This window comes from Tigriopus californicus, chromosome 9 (assembly GCF_007210705.1).
Source record: "Tigriopus californicus strain San Diego chromosome 9, Tcal_SD_v2.1, whole genome shotgun sequence".
NCBI classification, from domain to species: Eukaryota; Metazoa; Arthropoda; class Copepoda; order Harpacticoida; family Harpacticidae; genus Tigriopus; species Tigriopus californicus.
The window spans coordinates 140870-162321 of NC_081448.1; the positions used below are offsets into that span (position 1 = coordinate 140870).

Below are 21452 nucleotides of genomic sequence, written 5' to 3' on the forward strand. Positions count from 1 at the left end.
TCGTACCACAATTAATACCCGTTAAAGCATCCGTCACAGAGTGGTTCATCCTCGCAGAAGTAACCAGCTGAAATCACGGCAGCCATCGACCACACGATTTATCATCCATCATGAATGATATTCAAGAAACCGTCATGACCACCACGACACACGCCAAGAAACCGGTTCGGCGGGGAAACACCTCAGGCCTTATCGGATTGTGGAACAGTCGGGTCATTCCGGGAGAAGATAGCCTTTCCGACGAGCTCGGCAATGGATCCTCCGTGGACCAGAATAGCAATTCAGACCTCCTCCAGATTCGGGAGCGCGCCATGCGCCGAATCAGTGTTCGAGATCCGCCCTCACCTGCCTCGCTGGAGGCCAACCGGCGCAAGCCATACATGCCGCAAACCTTGAGTGCGCCCAAAGCCAATGGACCATCGTTGTCCATGTTGGGCGACACGCTCCGCGTGGATCCAAGCCTCAAGACCCGAAAGACCAGTGAATTAGTCCGGCCCACGTTTTCCATTCTGAAGGACATTTCTGAAGAGCGAGGCATGTTTGCGGGTGGCATTCTACACGAGCGGCCGCATTCGTCTTCGCACGAGAAGACTTTGCCCACGGTGGTCATTGAGAACAAAGTCCTCACGGATGACTCCATCCAACGGGCCAATACGCCTCGCCGTGGATCTGGAGCAGGACTGGGACGATCCAAAAGTGTGAAGATCAACCGAGTCAAGTTTGGTCTGATGCTCGACGCCACTGAAGGTAGGATCGTTTTCTTTCACGACATTCTCTTGCATTACCGGTTTAGCGAGAGGAAGCCCTTAATTTATGATCATGACTTGTATCCTGGTACGTATTATGTACGTACAGAGCTGCATTCAGTTACTAAGTAGTAATCACTTCCCGAGCAAAGACAATTCCAAGTCCAACCAATGGGCAAATGCATACGTAAGGATAGATACGATAAACAGGAGAAAGATCCCATGACGAGAGCCCAGAGCGAGAACCAATACTAGAATTTGAACAAGTGGTTAGCAACGAGGCGATGTCAATCGTTAAATCCTTTCATCCTGAGTAATACGACGAGTTAGGCCCTCATCGTCTAGTACCAATCGGGAGGTAGAAGGCCAATTTGAATTGGGATCACTCCGCCCGCCAATACCAAAAAGAGTTCTCTCTTATCATCGACCGAAGGTGCAACCGTAATAGCTCCATTGAGCCTTTCAGTTCGACCAACATCGTTTTTTTTTAATCCTGCGCCCACCACTCACATTCCATCCACATGCGAGGCATCCCTCTCCAATCGTTCTGCCACTCAGTCGAGACAATTTTTCAGATTGGCATAGAACCAAACGGATGGCTTATGCGGGCATTGCACATACATACTTCCACTTCTGCTACTGCTATTGCTACTACTACTAATAATAATAATGCAACAGCAACAGCAACATCAACAACATCTACTACACACTAGCAATGCTTTGGTTCAGAGGGGTCACGAACGAGACTGACACTGAGTTATGCTGTTGGATGGTTTGGAATTTGTATTAGTGGATGTCCCTTGCAAATGAGGGCAGTCCATCAAAAATAGGAAAAAAGCTGGAAAGCGAGTAGTAGTGTCTTCAGAAGGGACGTACGTACGTACATCGACTTGTCAAACTCTGATTTGTCCGAGATTTACGCAATGACTACTAAAATTGTACTCGAACCTCTTGATGGATATGAATGATGTGGGGTCGTACTTATGACGATCTGTCTCCACAACGTGAAAGAAATTGGCCAAAGCTTCGCGCTCTTTAATTCAAAAAGTAGAAATAACTTAGAATTGATTGTTTTTGGGCTTTTTTGAGGGCCGTAATAATTTCAAAATTGGCTGATTTGAACGGGAAACAAATAATTTGGTGCTATTGAGCCAGAAAAAAAACTGAAAGAAAATAAAGCATCCACATTTTAGGGCTTAAATGTCAAACGAAGTGAGGTTTGAAGGTAAGAATACATAAACCAGCGGTAGGATCTCAAGCCAAGGTTTTGTAAAAGGCTTAAGAATCCCATTTTGCTTGAATTTTTCGAGAGCTATTGTACTGGCTCATGGGAATGATAGAGGATTTGATTTTGCATTTTTGACTCTAAGAGCATCTTTTTGTCTCGCTTTAGTAGATTTGGAGCTTTTGACCTGGAGCTGATATTTGGACGTTACCCAAATACAAGCTAACTCACTGAAGTGTTTGAAGTGGTGAGCGGATTTTCATACTGGTTAATCAAGTCCATATGCTAACATGACATCAAGCCAAGAGCTGAACAAAACGCTTCATCTCTGTTTTGTTTTGGCACTGAACTCCCCCCCACCCCCCAAGTTGATGTTGATGAAGTTTAAGCTTACTTTTCGAATGGCTTATCTTCACGAAAACTGATCACGTGGCATTTTATATTTATACATCAGAAGCTGGGTTCATAAAGTTTTGTTCCCAATACAACATTCTGCCAAAAGATAGAAGCAAGGAATAGCGCATAAACGTCAAAGACTGAAAGCTAAACCTGGGATACCCTTAAGAAAGCACAAAATGTTAGTAAAGTAAGGTAGAAAGCCTCAATTTTTTGCAACTTCTTGACACTTCTGCCAATTCATTGACAGACAAAGCGATTAATTGCTTTTTTTCACCAATCATTCTCCCAGCTCTGATTTTAACAGGTGGGTCTGATCCTATTGCAGTTCTTGAATACCATTTCCTGCATTCCGCGCTACTTTATCGGGGACTTTTTTGGGCAAACGTATTTCAAGTTGTGACGACTGATCGACGAATGTACGATCCGACATCACACGAATTCATCAATCGGTTAGGGTAAGGTCTTACAACATTTTGCTCAAGTCTTGAACAATCCAAAGTTTGACAAGTCCTTACAATTTCTGTAGTACTGAAGAGTGTGTCGTCTCAATAACATCCAGCAACAATAACACGTTTGAAAAGAGGGGGAAAAAACTTGTTCCAAGATCCAAAAAGTGGTTGGCAGCATGACTGCCCAAGGATTAACTCGTCTAGCTCACAAAAGTTTTAACGTGCTTTAAAAGAGGAGGAAAGGGTGGTCAGGCCATTTTGATTCAACGAGGCACTCGTAAAAACCAACCATCAAAACCTGACGCCCCATTTGGACTGGGCAGTCAGGCCAGCGAGTATTTACTGCATGTTAAGACAGATGGCTGGCTCGCTCTGTTCAAGCGATCAAGAGCCCATCAATTCAAGGAGGTTCAGGATGGATAACCGATCTCCGAACATCTTCATTTCATGGCACTTTAATTCAGGCCAAGATAGCCAACATCCAGTTTTGTTTCCTCGTCTGCAAAATGGGCTTTTCAAGTCTGAAGTTCTTCACGTACGTGCAACCGACTGTCATCCATCCTGTCAAGTTGCATATCCCGCACCACCCATCCAGATAACTGAAAAACAACAACATTGTACCATCGAAGGTGTCTAGAATACACGTCCAAGTAAATCGCTCGTTCTCTAGACTGATGTCGTTACATTTATCCATTTTTATTTCCGACGAACAGATCCGTTTTTTCAGAAATGTTTTTTTCAATCTGAAGTGAGGCACTAAACATGGACCTCAACGCACCAAAACTGTAGGCTCCAGTAATGCCTTAGGATCCAAAAGAGAGTCAATTGCTTCCCATGACACCTGAAACAATTGAAAACGTGTCCCAATATGGAACATGGCAAGAAAATAAGATGTTAATTTCTCGTGAACTCAATGGATAGCCTAGTAAGTAGGCTAGATGTGGTACCATATTGGTAGAGCATCCGCTTCCCAATTAGCGAATCCTGGTTCGAACCCAGGCTAGCCGAGTCCAAGGTTCTTTGCGGTGTTTAGATTACAGCATAAGTTGGTGCCGTCACAACTTAAATGGGCGAACCTGATATTATTCCCAAGGGTGAGGTAACAATACGGAGCGAGAATATCCCTTAATTTGTACACCCATCATTAGATGCAAGCCGAGCGAGAGAGCTGTCATCTGACTCCCAACAAACAAACAAACAAACAAACAAACAAACAAACAAACAAACAAACAAACGGACTTCAACGAATACGCTTTTAGGCTCTTTTGAACGGGAATCTCTTTCAGCAAAATCCGTATAACCATAAAATGGCCGAAGCTTGGTCGCCAGAACATCCTATTAATCATTCAAAAAAACCAAAGATGTTTCACTGTTTTTAAACACAACATTAGATTAAAAGGTGTAATGGAGAAAAGACATCCTAAGATTGAGAGAAATGAAGAAGCGATATGTGGAAGGATTCTCTCCACCGTTTGACCGTGTGACGATGATGTTGAGATCGCTCAGTTCCTGTAAGTATGTATTGCCCAAGGCAAAAAGTAGTAGATAAACTCACTGCCAATCAATATACTCGTGAGGTATTTTACCCTTTTTTAAAGCCTTATTGCCAACCATTTCAAACGAAATATATCCGTAGTTACCAAACAGTATCTGAAATGGTGTTGATTCGGAAACCAATTTGAGCCTTCCCAAGTCCCACACCAATAAAGAGCTAATGATTTGGAGGGCTTTGATGTTTTCAAGCCAATCAGACACGCTCAAGATGAAGCAATCAAGCGATCAAGCTAATTTGGCAATGAAATCAGGAAACCAGTCAACCAGTCAACCAATCTCGACGCTGACCACTCGTCCAGTGAGCCAACGCTAGGTCACATTGCACCGTGGCATGCTTAGTTTATGACCAAATCACATCTCACATCAATTCAAACCATGTGGTTCAAGGGCAATCAATGTCTGTCCAAAGGCATAAGAACAGAATGTGAAGAGCACAGAGAAGGTAGAATACCGCCGCCAAATGCTCAAGATTTGAGGGTGAGCGTGATTTGAGCTCAAATATATTGAATTTGAATTGTGTTGAACTGATATCTGTTCGAGCGAGCGAACGAGTGAGACTCTGGGTTGCATGATGGGCTTGCATGTTTGCACCCGACCCGTAATGATGGGATAATTACGAGCGGTAAAAAACCACGCCCAAAGACCAAAACACCTTGGTGAGTTTTAAGGGGAAAAACTGGGAGTCTGTCCAGACATCAGAGATCGAGGGGATCACAAAAAAGCCTTGCTTAAGTGAGATAATCCTGTGTCCCAAAATGCTTCGTGTTGAAGTGAAAGGTTTGAAAAACATGAGAAACATTGATTTACGGTACCTTAGTAAACAAAATCAAATCCAACGGAAAGATCAAGGCTCGGGCAAATTAGGTCAATAAAACATTGCAGCCATGAAGTCAGAAAAGAAAATACGAGTGAGTGTCCTGATCAATCTGAGTCAAATTCAATCAAATCGTAAGTAACTTGGATAATTTTGTTAGTAGTGAGAAGTACTAGAGTCAAATGGTTTTGGTTTTCGATTCAAACACCGGCGCCAAAATGCAAGTGTCATACGTAAAGCAGTGTGCAAATGATTATAGCATTTTGTGACAGTCAATGGTCCATTTCGGCGGTATTACATAGAGGATGATCCCCAGGATGTCAGTACGGATGTAGGATATTCACAGAACCATGAAAATGTGATTCTTGAATTTCAGAACCATAATTACTGGAATGGTCATGTTTCGTCCTGGAGGCAAAAATTTGCATGAGTCTCCTGTTTGGTGGTCTCAGACGATTTGATACGAAATGAAAGAAAAACGATTCCTCCCAATTGTTCTACATAAACAAAGGGCTCTTAGTAGAGAATCGAGTTGATCATCTTGAGATACTGGTCGAAACAGGCTCATTTCACTACAGATTCAGTATGAAAAGAGCTCGCTGACACTTTGTCCACATGGTTGACAACAGTGTTGCTTCCCATTTCCCTGTTCTCTTATTTTGGGAATCTTTCATTCTTAGTACCATGAAGCTCTAAGAGATCAAATACAATAGGGGATTGGTAACATTTCCGCCTTCCTCATTTTTCGGACCGTATAATATTCATTGTCTTCTCTGAGACAAATCTTGACGCGAAGTTAAGTTTTTCCAAACTCTTGACCAATTCAATCTTTTGGCTGCACATACGGAGAGAGACGAACCAAAAACCCGAACACTGAATATTCAGGATGAAAAACGTTTCAAATCACATGACACGAAGCAATTGTACGTACACCGTAGCATTTCAGGTCAAGGGATTGGTTTACTCAGTGATGTACAAAGATGAAGCCACCAAAGACCGATTGGGTTTTGGAGGAGCTAATCAAAGAGAAGCCGATCAAACAGTTTTGGGCTGAATTTTGGGAGCGAAAGGAAAAATGGACCTCACTGCTGATTATGGACCACAATCAGTCTTAAGATAGGGGCCTGCCGGAACCCCAAAAGTAGTAGATTAAGTTTTAGGGAGTGGAAAAAAGCATATTACAAAGAAGGAGTATGTCAATGGTTGTATGTAGCGCTGCATAGCAGAGGATACATCCCTGAAGATGCGTCCAGAGTGCAATGCCTGCAAAGTGCCAATGGATGGCTGTGAGAAAAATACTGGAACGCTTGTAATGGTTGTTACTTTTTATCACTCCAATCTTTGACCCGATGGATGGCAACCGGGGTAAGCAGACGTGCGTCCTTGAGGGCTTTGAGTGCTGACAGATTACGTGGATGGGTGAGATAATGGAAATCCAACGCCAATAGAATTGACATTATTTTGAGCACCTCTATTTGACGAGCCCTGACAGGCCCGTCGGTAATGATGACGCGCATGAAGGTGAAGACGATGGCAGTGATGATGATGATGAAAAAGATAATCTTGCACTTTGGGAATGTTGACTGTTTGACGGATCATTTTTAACCTTCGACCAGGATTGACGGGTCTGAGAGAGGAAAAGGCTGATCTGAAAGGTCATCATCAGACGACTCAGGTCTGGTTGGTTGATGGAATCTTCCATCTTGGATGGATTACACCCAACCACCACACCAGCACCACAGGCCTGACACATGGATGAAGGCAACTAACTGCCTAGTTGCATTAGCAAACGTAATAGCAATAATAACATTGCCGCTGCCGTCGTCCGGCGACTTGTCTACGTCCTTGCAAGTTCGAGCACGACGGTAATGGACCATTGTTTCCCTCTCATTGAAATTGCCTGATTCGGACTCGACGATCGTAATGGTATTTCTTTCACGCCAACCTCTGTCTCTGTCTCGAGATGGTAAATCGAGACTGGGTTTAAAACACATTTGGCTAAAAAACGACATACTACCCATAATAAGTACGGAACCTGGGAACCCAATCGGAACACCATTAATCTCTGACAACGAGGCAGGCAGAATAGTCTCCAAGTCACGTTGTACGTACATTAAATACCCAATACTTAGCTAAAGTAGTATGGCGAGGGAGCCTCGATGGGAGAGGATAGATGATAGACCGGGGGGGGAGGGGAAAATCAATTCTTGGTCAATGTGATACATCGATTGACTCAAGGACCCTGAAACGGCTACATATTGGGATATCTCATTTGTCAAACCATAATGATGAATAAATAACGATAAAAAAATGCTCATGAGAATGATGGTGTTTCTGCAGTCACTGCATTGCCAACGATTGGCCGTCTTCCACTCATTCCAAAGCCAACGCTTTTTATCCTTGTGAAATATGAAAGATTAGCCCGGATAACCCAAGGCGATGGATTGGTACAGGAGGTCGAAGGAAACACGTGGTGATTAGTCTTCATTTGATGAATGGCTGGATCCCAAAAAATGACCATCTGTATGGAGAGGCGAGGCGTGGATGGGATTTGAACATCGAATATGGATGCAATTTTGAGAGACTGAGCGAGCGACTCCCGAGATAATCGTCGTTTCCTCGTCTGACCAATGTAGAAAGGAAGCTTGGAAATTGATCATTGATCATTATGATAATAGCCTGTGAGGCATCCACGACGTAAACCGCTATCTGGGCAATCAGTCTGACACAAAGTGTTTTTGTTGAGGAGTGCAACCAATTTCATGAATTCAGTCCTTCACACGCGCGAAAAGCAAAATTAGACGAAAAAAAATCGAGCCTGATTTTCTTTTTGAAGATAATATCACTCAAAGCATGTCAATCGGCAGTCTACATGAACCTTGGATGTGCTTTAAATCAGTCACTTTGAAAGTCAGTTTCCATTTTTCATAAAAGGTCGGATTATTCACGTCGCGTCCGTGGCAACTTTAAAAACAGTAAATTTCAAAAGCTAAAAAGTGTTTCAAAATCGATCATATCTCGTAGACCAAAAATGATTTACCGCATATCTATGAACGATTTCTTTAAATGAACATGGAATCGCCATCCTTCCGTTGGATGTGTCAAAGCCTCTTAAAATGAACTGTCTTGGGTTCCTCCTGGTGGCGGCGAAAACAATTTATATATCTGATATATTATTTATGTTTACCTCATGAGTTCGTCAAAATGAATGGATGGATGCAAACTCATGGATGGGAGAATGGGCATCTCCTGATCTGGGCCCCATGGATGGAAATGATGTCAGACATGGCTCGAACGGTCTCGACTTTTAAGACGTTCGAGTTGATTACCTCTCAAGATTAAAAATACTTTTAAGGTGTCGTTTTTGTCACGGAACTTCTTGGGACTGGGGTCCGTTTTTGGTGCGTGTTGATTCAAGTCCCAGGATCATATATGGCACTCCTCGCCAAAGACGAGCATCATGGCTGGCCTGCAGAATAAAGCGACTAGCGACTAGTTCTGAAAGTCGTCTTTTTCTTGCCAGACTAACCGCATGAAAACGGTCCAAGGTCTCTTTTTCTTGGCCATGACAAAGGGCTAAATGAGATTGCACGTAACCCAATTGTAATTGACTTCCTTCTTTGCACAAATGGCAAAACAGGGATTGGTTATCGACCCCAAACCTTAGCAACTACATACTGGATGCACGCACTTTGATTTTCGCCTTAACAGATTGTGAATAAAGTCTCCAGACTTCGGGTAACCTTTTGCTGTAGCTACAGTAGTGTACCACTTTCTTTGGCATTCAAATGCAAATCGTAAGTAACTCTTCTGGCATGGAGATGGCCTGATCTGTTTTTTTCAGACATCGATAGTTTGGCGAGGATGAATGAATACGATTAATGTCTAGATCCCGCTCGAGGTTACAAGAGTGCGTGTGTGCGTGTGTGCGTGTGTGTGTTACATGTACTCATCTCTAATCAGGTAGTCTAGAAAGAGGCCTTTGGAGATGTAAATACGTACCCATAGACTCGTAGGTACGTGAATCCATAAAGAGTTGACACCCATTTGATGAGCGCCATGCAAAGCCATGGCTTGATCAACATACATACGCAGTGCAATTATCTATATGAGTAGGTACTGTAGGTAGGCCTCTTGCTTATTGGTTGTGGATGGCTGATTGGTCGGGCTCCCAGCAGAATAATCTCATTCAGAATCTCAATCCAATCAGACCAACCATTCATTTTCCGTGCTCAACTTGGCAATTATGGCATTGTGCTCTGGATAATGTTGCAATGGTCTTTGACACCACCGGTCAGATCCAATTGGATCATCCAATGGGCTTGGTGGCTTGGTGGTTTGGTGGCTTGGTCTCCTGGCTTTTGACTGCTGATTGCCTAGGCGAATATGATTCAACCTCCCGGTCATAAAGTACCCGATCCTCTTTCCTCACCATCCATTTTTCATTCCAACGCACGGAAATTATGTGGTAGCCAGGGCTTTTTTTCGCTAGCTGGCTGCCTTTTGGTGGCAAGTGACCTTAAGAATCCGTAATATTACTGGCCTCAGACAATTAGCAATTATGGCTGGTAAAACTGAGGCTTGCTTGGAATAGACAGACAAAAAAGCTGAATAGGGCCGTTGATGAGTCATCTAAACTTGGATAGCATGACGAGGCTTTGAGAACAGATTAAAAGATTCAATTCCCAGGTTCATGAATGAGCCCGTCAATCGAGATTTCAACGCTAGGGGGACTCCCTATTTCATATCGCCGATAAAAAAAATGAATGAACCATCTCACGGACAGAGGATGTTTATGTTGTATAATTGTTTTCCAGGCCACATTTCTTAACAACGAAACAGATGGTCATTAAAATAGCTTTAAAGGCGACATTGTCTCGCTCGCCCATCAATAACTTATTCATTATCGAAGTCAAGAAACAAGCACTAATAAATGACAGCATTTCTAAGTTAAGCTATGAAGTGAGAGCATAAGCTTAAGTTTGATCTCTGTCCAAATATTCATCTCATATTTACCGGTATGTGCTCGTGGACAGTGTCAGGTGTACGTAACAGCCTGCAATTAGTCGGAGCAAAAGTGTCTTGATCATAGTCTTAATACAGTAACGAGGCCAACGATCAACCTCAAAATCAAAAATGCTGAACACTGGTACATAGAGCACACTTTTCTCTAGAAATTCCACGGGGAGGTGCCTTTGATCTATTTTGAACCATCCTCGTGGATGAAATGCCAGGAGCAGGACGAAAAATGTGCTCACGAGATTGTAAACAACGAACAATGGCCACCAAGCAAAGAGGAGTTTTAAAAACCGGTCGGCTTTTTGTTCGCGTCAGCCAAGGCAGATCAATATGATCATCGACTCCTCAGAAGATGCCTTTAGATGTGGGATGCTAGGGGATCATAAAAGCGCTGAAAACATCCAATTCACACCCCATGGAAACAGGATGATGGCAATGACATGATTCGCTAGGCACGGGTAGTAGGTATCAAATTTTTATGTAGTACAATTAGGATCTTTGGACCGAAACCAGGCCCAAGCGATACTTCTACAAACTGCGCTGAATGGAATCTTTTAGGTTTAAAAGAGGACTGGATGATCGAGGCATGAAACCGAGATGTGGTTGAAAAACAGCCTCGTTGCAATACTGAATACCTCATAAAACGCATCAGATCTGCTCAGTAACACGTGTGGAAGTAATTGGATCAATGAATTGGATTCAGAATCAAGGTCCCCTCGGCTTACCGGGTTGGTGGTAGAGACCATTGAAAAGGCCATTCAATTACTGTTCAGTTGAAACTCTAGTTGTTGTTGCTCTTGTTGTCGTCCTCCTCAACGTTGTTGTTGTCGTCGTCGTGCCACTTTAATTTGCCTCAGATTTGTCGTACATACGTAGGTACAAAGCACAACTTACCACGTTCGTGCTCATTTATGTCATTGTATCTATTTTGGAGATGGGAGCTAATCATGGGCACGTGAGCAAACCATCCATTTTGTGTCCCATAATGCCATTCCAACCCAATTTCAACCCAAATTTCACCATCACGGACGAACAGTACGGTTGGCTAGGACCTCGAGATGACACCCAAGAGATTGACATACTTCGAAGACACGACAGTACAGAGAAGTCACATTAAAAAGATGTGGTTCTTTAGCTCCAGGGCCCGTTTTTTAGTGTACTTGATTGGAGCCCATTTCGATGTCTTCGCCATTTTTGTTGTACATACGTAGACTATCGGACTATCGTTTTAGGAACCCCACCCCCAGGCGCTACTCAGCCCACCAGAGGCTGTCCCAAAGCAATCAAGACGTCATTGGCCAAACTGAATGGGTTGACACCCACTGTCCATTAGGAAGTAAGGAGCAATCATTTGGTGCCTTAAAAGTTTGTGATGTCGGGCTTCTCGTATGAACGGACAAGTTTAGAGAAGGAGCGGAGAAGGGCGCATTTCGAACCACGTACCCAGTACGAACGAATGAAGAGTCGAGTGACGATCTTGACTTTTTTTGCCAATGCTGTTTTGAAAGGGCCGAGTTTGTTTGGTTAGCTTTCTCTGGGCAATATCCGTCGCGGGAAGCTAGTCAATGCTGCTCTTCTGGCTCTAGTCTCTTACTAACTCTGAGAGATACGACATGATTGTAAACTTTGGAATGTAGGAAGCAGTTAAGGGTCAGTGCAAAATCTTTAGAATGACTTGTTCGCTGACTATTCTGAATGCATTCATGGTTCTCGAGTGTTCGTTCATCTGAGCATGATCCTTGAGCTTTGATGGCAATAATCGATGGCAAGACCCAACCAACGTAGTCTGGGCAGAGTTTTTTTGGACACATTTGCCATCCATCCGTCCATGGCTGGAGGCACTTTCCCAAATTTGTGTGAAGCCAATTGACCTTCGGAATGAAAGTGGGTATGTACATTGTACCAAGTGCACAGGTTGGACAGTACGTAGTGCCGTGTATGTAACCCCGGTTACGCTGTTGGTCGGAGGCACGTTCAAATTGTTCATCTATCTTGATGGTCCAATGAGTGTGTCCATCCATGTACCCAATTCTCTCTCTCCTGGTCGTCTGGCATGTTTACTGTCAATGCGAATGTTTGAGTGGGTTCGTTTTTCTTGAGCAATTGGCCAACATGGTCCTTGGTCAAAGTGCGAATATCTCGTCTTGAAATCTCGGAGGAATCCTTTGACGGCCGCCAGGCGTTTGATCGGGCAAAAACTACCCGCCACGAAGATTGAATACCAAATTTAGCCGAAGAGGAACAGCACAACATCCGATTCAGAGACACTGACAGAAATCCTATCCAAACCCTCTGAAAGTGTCCTAAGACTTTCTAATCGAGTGCACCTTCCATCTTTACTTTCGCTAGCTTACCTATTACTGTATACTAGACTGTTTATCATCAAATCTGATGTATGAGTGGTTTAAACAATAAACAATCAACAGGAACTGTCCTTTTATTACTGTATACGTATACGTAGTCGGTGGTGGAGGAGATCCAGAGCTATTGAGCATCCAATAACCAATCATCCATCCACGTTTGTCAAAAGCATCCCTGGGTTTGTTGGGCGGGTGGTTGGCCACCTGCTTGTCATTTAGCTCAGTGGCAGAACAATGCGAGCTTGGAGCGAGCATTCGTTTGTACGTACGTACATGTGACGTCTGTATTGTGCTCGTCGGATGACAATCATCGACGACATGGACGATGGTAATGATGATAATGCTGAGGGACGACGACAACGACGACAACGACAATAACGACGACGACCACAGCGAAGTAGAGGCCTCACGGAGCGATTTGTCAAGGAATTTACCATAAGCTTCACCATGACAATTGCGCCGAGATACTGCGGAATGAGCATGGCGCTCATCCTCTACCTCTTTAGTTGGCATCCTCGTAGCAGGAGGCATGAATTGCCTTTAAAGCCTCAGTAGTGCAGTCGGTATAGTAGTGCAGTAGTAGGTAGGGTGAGTTGTATTGGTGGTAGAACTACTGACGTTATGACTCCCGTCTCCCTTGCACCAGGAAGTTAAGATGGTTGAAATTGTTTGATTGCGTGCTTGCTTGCTTGCTTGCTTGCTTTTGGAAAATACCATAGCAAACTACCTACGAACGAGTTGTGCAAAGCTGATTCAGTCGTCTGGAGTGATTGATCATGAGGAAAAAGGCCGGGGAACATTCTTTGTGCCACACCACCCAACTCATCCGGGACAACAAAGAATTATCCCCCAGTCCGAAGTCCATACTGATTACTGAGTCCGCACACAGCCAGTGTAAGACACATACCGATGTGTGGAAAAGGCTTGGGCGCTAGATAGATAAGTAATGCCCCGTCATCATTAGTCATGGCCCTTTTTGTTCCTGTTTTCCGATCCCATCCCAAGACGGAAAAGTAGCGTTGAAGGAACGCAAAACAAGGCACGATCGCGAGACGGATGAAATTCGAAGCTCAAGCCCGCCATCTTCAAAAGCCTTCTTCCTTAGGTGCTCTTGGCGTGGAGTTAGTTCAGCCTTCTATTATGAGGCAGTGAAGCAGCACTCACCCAGTCACTCAGTCACTCAGTCACCCAGTCACTCAGCGATGCCACGTTCTCTAAATACTTTGATAAGAAAAATGAGCATGCCTAAATCCATGCCCATATAAGCACCCTTTCCATTCCCGCCCACCAGCCTCACTCGAAAATCAGTACTAACTTACTCACTTATGCACGTACTTACTTACTTGCTCCCTCCCTTACTTTCCTAGGTACAACTACAGCTCAACGTACTGTACAAATCCATAAAGGGTAGGGTGGTAAGTAAACCCCTCGTCTCTCTTTGTCCCTGTCTTGTGAGGAGAGTGTGAACTTGGATCCATTCCAAGTCAACTTATGCTCGTTTTCATCTGGCCGATCTGGCCAATCGGGCCAATTGGGGCCCCGAAATCAAATCAACACTCTTCCCATAAGCACATTTCCCACCAATCATAGTGTCAACAATTAGAATGAGGACACCTTTTGAGGGACGGATTGGCAGTCTTTCTTCCTAAATTGTCCGATCGTCTGATGATAACTCAAATCTACAAACTACTGTATGTTGGACTACTGACCCAGTTTCATGAGGTCGCTAGAGGTCTCAGTTGTCATTGGAACATTGGATCGCACCTCAGCCCATCGGGATGGACCCGGGTGACCATCTACCTTAAGCTATTCAAGCCCAAAGTTAGGATGACCCCTCGAGTTCTCACTCCCCTAGCCTACTTGGTGCACGTCGGGGTGGGTGGTCATTGTGTCAAGGCTGAGATGTCTTCATCGTAGATCGGTCGGGCCCACAGCGAAGGCCTGAGCAGCTGGTCACTTGTCCTATTTCTTGGCAAGATCCCTGATTTGTTTTCACTTGAGGATTGTTTCTTGGCGAAAGCCTTCGACCCAGTAGAGGTCTCTGCCGAGTTCAGAGTCGAGGCAGTTGTAGTTGTAGAGAAGAACGAGAAGATCAACTCGGGGACAGGTGGACGGAGTTGGGTCGTAAGAGGCCCGATCAAATATCATGGATCAATAAAAAGACCTGCTTCTTGCGCCTGAACAGACGACGATCGCTCATAACTCAGGTAGGTTGGACCATGATGTGTTACGAAGACTCCACTGAAAGCCTGATTTGGCATGCAAAAAGCGACGCGTTCAATTTGCTGTCGTTGTCGTCGTTATGGCGTTAGCCGCCAGTCCTCCTCCCTCCCCCTGATAAATTAGCCAACATTGCCACCTGGTCAGTGGTGGGTCAAATGGCCCAATGGCCTCAGTGCATAAAGATAATGGCGAGAAAGACAGAGGGAAGAGATTGGTCAGATGGCAACCTGTGTCCGACTATTAGTCACTTTGTAACAAGGGAAGGGCCCCTCTCATGCAATTGACCCGGCAAATTTGCAAATTTATGTGGCGTTTCTTCACCATTCGTGATGGATGGCGCCTCGGAACAACATTTACGAGTATTCTCGCTATTCTTGTCCTTGTCCACACAATGCAAAGCGAGGTGAGCTTCTCGCCCAAAATTACTTTTAGCCTGAGGCATGTCACAGTTTTCGAAATCCAAATTCCGAGCCTTGGGATCTGCAACGAAGAAGTAGAAAACGACGTTGCCAATCTTCTGGACGGATTGTTCTCATTTGAAGACTTGTTTCCATTGAAAGTACTGCACAATCAGTCATGAAAAATCACAGTTTTGCCTTTATGCATTTGAGTTTTCTTGGAGGCCCACTCGGGGCTTTATTTAGGGGGAGGGGGAGGCAAGTCTAGGTTTCCCAGAATTGATCATCATTCTTTCACACATGAATAATGCTGTTGCTGGCAGCCTATTTCACGAGTCTTCGCATTGTTGCGGCACCTGGATCAAATTGTTTTGACTTGCCCATGATTGACGCCGATTTCAAGGGCAATGCCAACCCAACTCATTGGCAGTCTTAAAATGGGCATTGAACAAAAGACGAATGCAATCCGTCATTTAGGCTACACTACATTGTTGCCGCGGAAGAATAGTCTGGGCGCCCACTTCGGTTGGTCATATTTGGCCAATCTATATTCTTGAGACGAACAGTGCAGGTAGGATGATGGATGATGGCCTTTGGCAAACGAATTAGATCTGTATTTAGCAGACATTAGCGTTTGCTTGACTTCAACCTCTTGAGAAATTCATCAGACGATACCACGACACCTTTCATTGGCAACATTATCGTTTGAACTGTAGAACTCGTGGCAACATGGAAATCCATGAACTGATACTGAATTAGAGTTCTATAACACTGTGATTTTGATCCGAGAAAAGCGTCACGTCGAATGGCTGACGGACGTATGTTTCCTTGTTAAGGGTTGACAAATTTGAGATCGTTTTTTGTGAAGCTTGACGTGTCTGGATTACAAAAGAAAGCTTCCCACCTTCCTTGTTCTCAGATCGTCCACTCTTTTATGAATTCATCGTTCGTGCATTCATTCAACCTGGTCGCTGCTGTCTCTGCTGACCTCAACATGAGCCGCTACCATCCTCATCCTCATGATCATTCGTCATCATCTCAACCCACCTATTTGGAACGGCAAGCCCTCAAAGACCAAGTGTTAGAGTTGGCCAAACTCCAGGATTGGCAAGGCGTCCTTTCCTTCTACGACGCGCATCCCAATTTCCACGAGCCTCTCCTCGTGTGGATCCGTCCCACGTGGAACGCGATGGAATTCATCCGGAAAACACTCAACTCGCTCCAAATCCCATCCATCTTGAGCATCGGGTGTGGCTGCGGCTTCTTTGAGTGGCTATTGGGATGTGCCACTCATCTTCAGGTCTCGGGATTGGAAGTGAATCAGAGTTGGTGGGACTCACGTCATGCCACACCCACTATGATCCCTTTGACCTTTACCGAACCGGGACAAGTGCCGGATCTACCGCCCGCGAGCGCATTACTCTTTTGCTACTTTAACAACCTGGAATTCTTTCATCAGTATTTGAAGCACTACCGAGGCTCTTGTCTCATCCTCATTGGACCGATTGATGGTCGACGACATTGCGCCCCCGAACCCTTCGATTTGCCGCACGGAACTGAATCCGAATGGGCATTACTCGACAGCCACGAGATCAAGGCCAACAACCGAGATGTGATTGCCATTTATCAACGTAGGACAGACACGTAACAAGATGGACACAGACATATATGTATATGTATGGACAAGAGAGACAGACCCAAGCATCCTGAACATTGATAAAGTCAACAAGATCCAAATGGAACGAGCGCTAGCTAGCCAATGAAAATGAAGTCCAGCAAACTCCTCGGGGCCCAACTGTCGGATGGCAGGCAGGGCTTTCTTTCATTCACATGAAATTGATTGCCGATCCACGACTTCACTTTCTGTTCCTACTAATACGCAGCTCGGAATAAAAGGCCAAGCCACTCCGTATTTTTCTCGAATTTGTACTTGTGGGTGGGAATGTATGCGTTGCACACCGTCTCGAACCTCAAGGTTCATTTTCTTCGGGCAGCTTTTCAAGGATAGCAATCTCATTGACAAACTCTTTTGTCACGGCGGCTAAATGACATGATTTCACCCATGGAATTGTGCACGACGGAGCTGATCTACGAATATAAACTCAAATCAAGTGAGTGCAAACACAGACGAGGAAAGCCAGGACCAAGTTGAGCTTCCCAGGTTCCGATTAGCCTATTGGCCAAGGAGGGTGGGCACAGTGCCTTCAATTGTCCAGCAATTCATTTCTATGAGATACGTAGATCATTCGGATGATTTCATTGCTAAAGTTTTCCTATAAAAGCCCTTTCGTAAGAACTAATCATATGACGGCTTTGAATTCCGTTGACGGGTTCTCTCATACAGATATGGTCATCTGTGCTGAAGAAATATAAACATCTTTTCGATTCATTTATTTCTTTTAGGATATCCATTGCAATTACAAATTTCATCAAAGGAGCCAAGAATATCGGTCACATTTCAAAAGGAAATTGGCGACATTTTCGATAGAGTGTCACCTGCCTGATACATTGCGAATTAAGGAAATGCGTGTTCAAGTTAATGTAATGCCTAAATATGAAATTTTTTAAATATGAATATGCACCAGAATACAAAGCTGCCACGCCCAGGCAGATATAATTTGGAGGGTAGCTCTTGGTGAAATTTGAATTGAACCCTTTTGAACACGGTTCAAGGGTCTGTCCGTACCTTCAAGCTGTATCTGAAATCGGAGAATTGATGGACTTGGTGGAGGTGTCTAAAAGCTCGGTGAGTTGTGCCCACCTTTGCTGATTTGTTGCGGCGACAGAACTCCGCCATAGCTCGTACTTGATGAGACAAGCTCTCGAAATAACTGTAAAAGCTTGACTCACCTTGAGATGTGATACCTATACTTGACTATGGCTGTACATGAATCTGTGAGAGTTGACTCGAGTTATGCCAGTATTTTCCCACAAATAAGCATAAGCATAAATATTCTTCCATAGATGAAAATGTTCCAAAGTTAATCGCAAGTATTGATTTGAAGGTGTCGGTTAAAACACTCATTTAATCACGAGGAGAGTTACCTAGGTTTAGTCAAAAGATGAGCTGAGCACTGTCACTCTAAAAGGAGTTCAAATTGAAAAACCAAACCTTCAAACTATCCCACCAAGTAGGGCTATTCTATGTAAGTGTGATGAGAAAAAACAACGGAAACTTGCGAGTCATTTGAAACGATTCAAGAAGACACGAGTTGTAGACAATGGCTTTCAATTCCTTTTATGAAGATCGCGAATTAACTCGTCGAGTCTTACGAGTCACCTGGAAAGCTCTCTGCAGCCTTACTGTTGACTTTCCACTTCCAATTTGATGCGTACCATTTGATGCCTGATCAGTTCACGCTTCATTGTGGCGAAGTAATCAAGTCAACAAAACAAACGTACGAAAGCACCTTCATTTCAAGCTTGATGATTTGCTTGATTTTGATATTTTTTTTTTACTCTTGATACTTTGTACTCATGCACCCCTTATCTTTAAACGCCAATTTGAAAACAAAAAAAGAACACCTACAGTGATCATAAGAGTCCCAATTTAAAGTAAGTTCAATGCAGTTGCATCACACGTGGTACCATAAACATAGAGTAGTTGTTTGTGAAAACTCGAGGAGGAAAATCGCGGCTGAAATTGATGTCGTTTCATGAAAGCTGAGATCGAGGTTGAACCCCGGACTGAATATTTCCACGGCCGTCACTTTTTTTGAGCTGTCGAAGAAACTGGCGAAACTGACATTTGAAACAGAGAGATGTGTCAATGTTCTTTATGGGATGACGTAAAAAGTGCTCCCCAAAAAGAGAGAGAAACAAAACAAACTTGATTGATTATCTTTTGTTTCACTCACGTTGTTTTTTAGGTAAGCCGTTGACCCGACATGCGTGGTTTCTTGCGCCAATCCAAAGGTTGGATCTTCTGAAGTGGTGCGTTTGTTTTCATGCCGCTCACTAATCCTGATCTAGATTTAAACCTCGTATTCACAAGCATGGTTCTGAACCTGGGCAAGTTTGCTAAAAACCTTTTCGGGTCCAGCGAAGTTTTTGTTCAAGATGTTCCACGGGAAACCTCAGGTTGGCCTCGAATAAAGTGCATTTGAAGTGATCCTAATCTATGGTTGTTTGTTTGAGCGTGTGTTTTTCTTTTCTTGGCTAATGTCTTGTCTGAATCCGCGATTAATTACTGAACTAGCGTGTCTATCGTAACAGATTCACCGTACCAATGAGTTACCTGCTTCTGTGCTAGTTAATAACCCGAGTAGAGTGAAACAGCTCTCTATTCATTCGTTTTCGTCCCGTGAGTGAAGTGTGCCAAATCCATAGAAAAGTGTTCTTGGGCCGAGCTCAAATTTTAAAGAAGGAACTGCGGATGGAGGAAGGAAGAAGGCCAGCGACATCGACAAACAGGAACAGCGGAACAGAGGAACAAGGCAGATCGACGCCTGAGGAGGAACGACCCGAACCTTCTTCGTTTCTTTACCCACCTCCTCGTGTGTCGTAGTAGGTGGCAATACGTGAGCACCCAAGGTTTATAGGAGAGTACGGAAGTAAGTAAGTAAGTAACACCTTGTCAACACGATAGGCGGGTCTGCGCAATCGCTTGGCTCCGTCCCCACTCCGTTTCAATGTCGTTCGTCGGCCTTGTCGTCCGAGAGAGTGCGTGCGTGCCGCCTGCCTGCGTGCGTGTCTTCCAGTTCGTTTTTGTGTCGTGCAGTTTGGAAATTCATCCTTTCTTGGGATGCAAAGTCTCCACAACTCAATCCTTATTGCAGATCATCGAAATCAACGAACAAGCAAGCAGCCTGGATCCCAAAATCGCTCCAAGATGTCGACCCACTTGGATCGGAAACCATCGCTCACAGCCGAGGAGTTGACGCCTATTGTCATGAGTCAACTCCAGACCACCAACAAATTGAAGGAGGAATCCCGCAGACAGAGACTCAACTCCCAACGTCAGAAGCAATTGGGGATGGACGGCCTCAAGAACCCGAAGAGTCTCGATTCCGGCTCCGAGTCCTGTGGGGAAGAATCGCGCAAACGCACGGCCCAAGATTTCATATCAGGAATCCAAAGTGCCATCAGTGCGTCCATACCAGACCTGACGCAAGTCCCGTCGGGTGACACGAATGGAGATGGAGCCAAAACGCCCGATGAGGGTCTCTCCGATGAACTGGTTTCTGAAGTGGAGTCCGTTCTTTCCCGACTCATGTCGTCAGTGAACAAAGGCGATCCCAATCTCGTCCCTCTCATTGCTAACCTTCAATCTAGTTTGAAGGCCACGCGCCAGACATCCTCCCCAATGAGCACGATGATGCAGAGGAAGGTCAAGGTTCAAATGCCCTTTGTTGCGGCTCCACCCGACAACCAAGAGTCCCTCTCGCCCAAGACACCCAATTCGGCTCAAAAGAATTGGACGAAAGATCCATTTGGTTCTCTCCCTAAGCGACCCCAGGTTCTGCAGGATGGGAACTTTGGACCCGTGCATTCCAAAACCTTTGAACCTAACCCAACCACCGAGTTTGAGTCGGCACATACCACTCAACAAGGGGTTGAAGCCGAGGTTCATGCAGCTTCCAAAATACCTTGGAAAATTCGGGCTGCTCGGAAACGCCAAATGAAACACCACACCACGGGCATGACCAAAGACGAGTTCGCACAAATCCAGCAATCACTCAGGGAGTCAGCTGCCAAATGTAAGTGTGTTAATACCTATTCTGGGATATGAAAGGAGCTGACTTTAATTCACTCCCATTGTCACACCCTTTCATCCTCCTTTCAGTGGCTCCCAAGCCTGTAGAGTCGTACAACTTAACGCGCAACAAGTCAGAAGGATCCATCCAATCCAAGCAGACCCATAATAACCAATGCAAGCCGAACGAGCATCCCCAGGCTCACCCTGATTCTCAAACACCTGGCCAGTTATCGCACATGCCAGCCAGCTATCGACAATTAGAAGGCAATCGCGCCTACGCTGACGCTTGTAAGGGCGTGGACAACATGCTCCCCCCTTCGGATCTTGGTTATGCCTCAGATGTGTGTGATTACAACGTGACTAGCAATTCCAAAGGAGAGCCACCCGTTCGGCCGAATTCGATGGCCGAAGACAAGACTCGGAGAAATCAGATTCAAGAAGACCATTCGTACCTTCAACAAAAACGGCCACTTTCCATGGTAAGTCTGAAGCCGTTGAACCGTTCCCTGGAAAGTGCCCTTTTTGACCGGCGCCAAAGGATCATCCAACAACGAGCAAGTGTATTCC

The 21452-nt window shown here is 44.7% G+C and overlaps 3 protein-coding genes across 3 annotated transcripts in view; all 3 read left to right on the forward strand.

Moving 5' to 3' along the window:
• On the forward strand, window positions 1-19194 carry LOC131886897 (uncharacterized). Its single transcript, XM_059235349.1, has 2 exons — window positions 1-747; window positions 19057-19194. Exons 1-2 carry the CDS (start codon window positions 111-113, stop codon window positions 19146-19148), a joined length of 729 nt encoding a protein of 242 aa, XP_059091332.1. The 5' UTR covers window positions 1-110; the 3' UTR covers window positions 19149-19194.
• Window positions 14577-17099, forward strand: LOC131886898 (uncharacterized). The gene is made up of 2 exons (XM_059235350.1): window positions 14577-14773; window positions 16107-17099. Exon 2 carries the CDS (start codon window positions 16122-16124, stop codon window positions 16833-16835), a length of 714 nt encoding a protein of 237 aa, XP_059091333.1. The 5' UTR covers window positions 14577-14773; window positions 16107-16121; the 3' UTR covers window positions 16836-17099.
• LOC131886894 (uncharacterized) overlaps window positions 19150-21452 on the forward strand; it is a 15124-nt gene continuing 12821 nt past the window's right edge. Inside the window, exons 1-3 of the mRNA XM_059235346.1 lie at window positions 19150-19267; window positions 19966-20886; window positions 20973-21364. Of these exons, the coding sequence (XP_059091329.1) occupies window positions 19183-19267; window positions 19966-20886; window positions 20973-21364 (1398 nt within the window). The 5' untranslated portion in view covers window positions 19150-19182. The remainder of the gene's footprint in view (window positions 19268-19965; window positions 20887-20972; window positions 21365-21452) is intronic.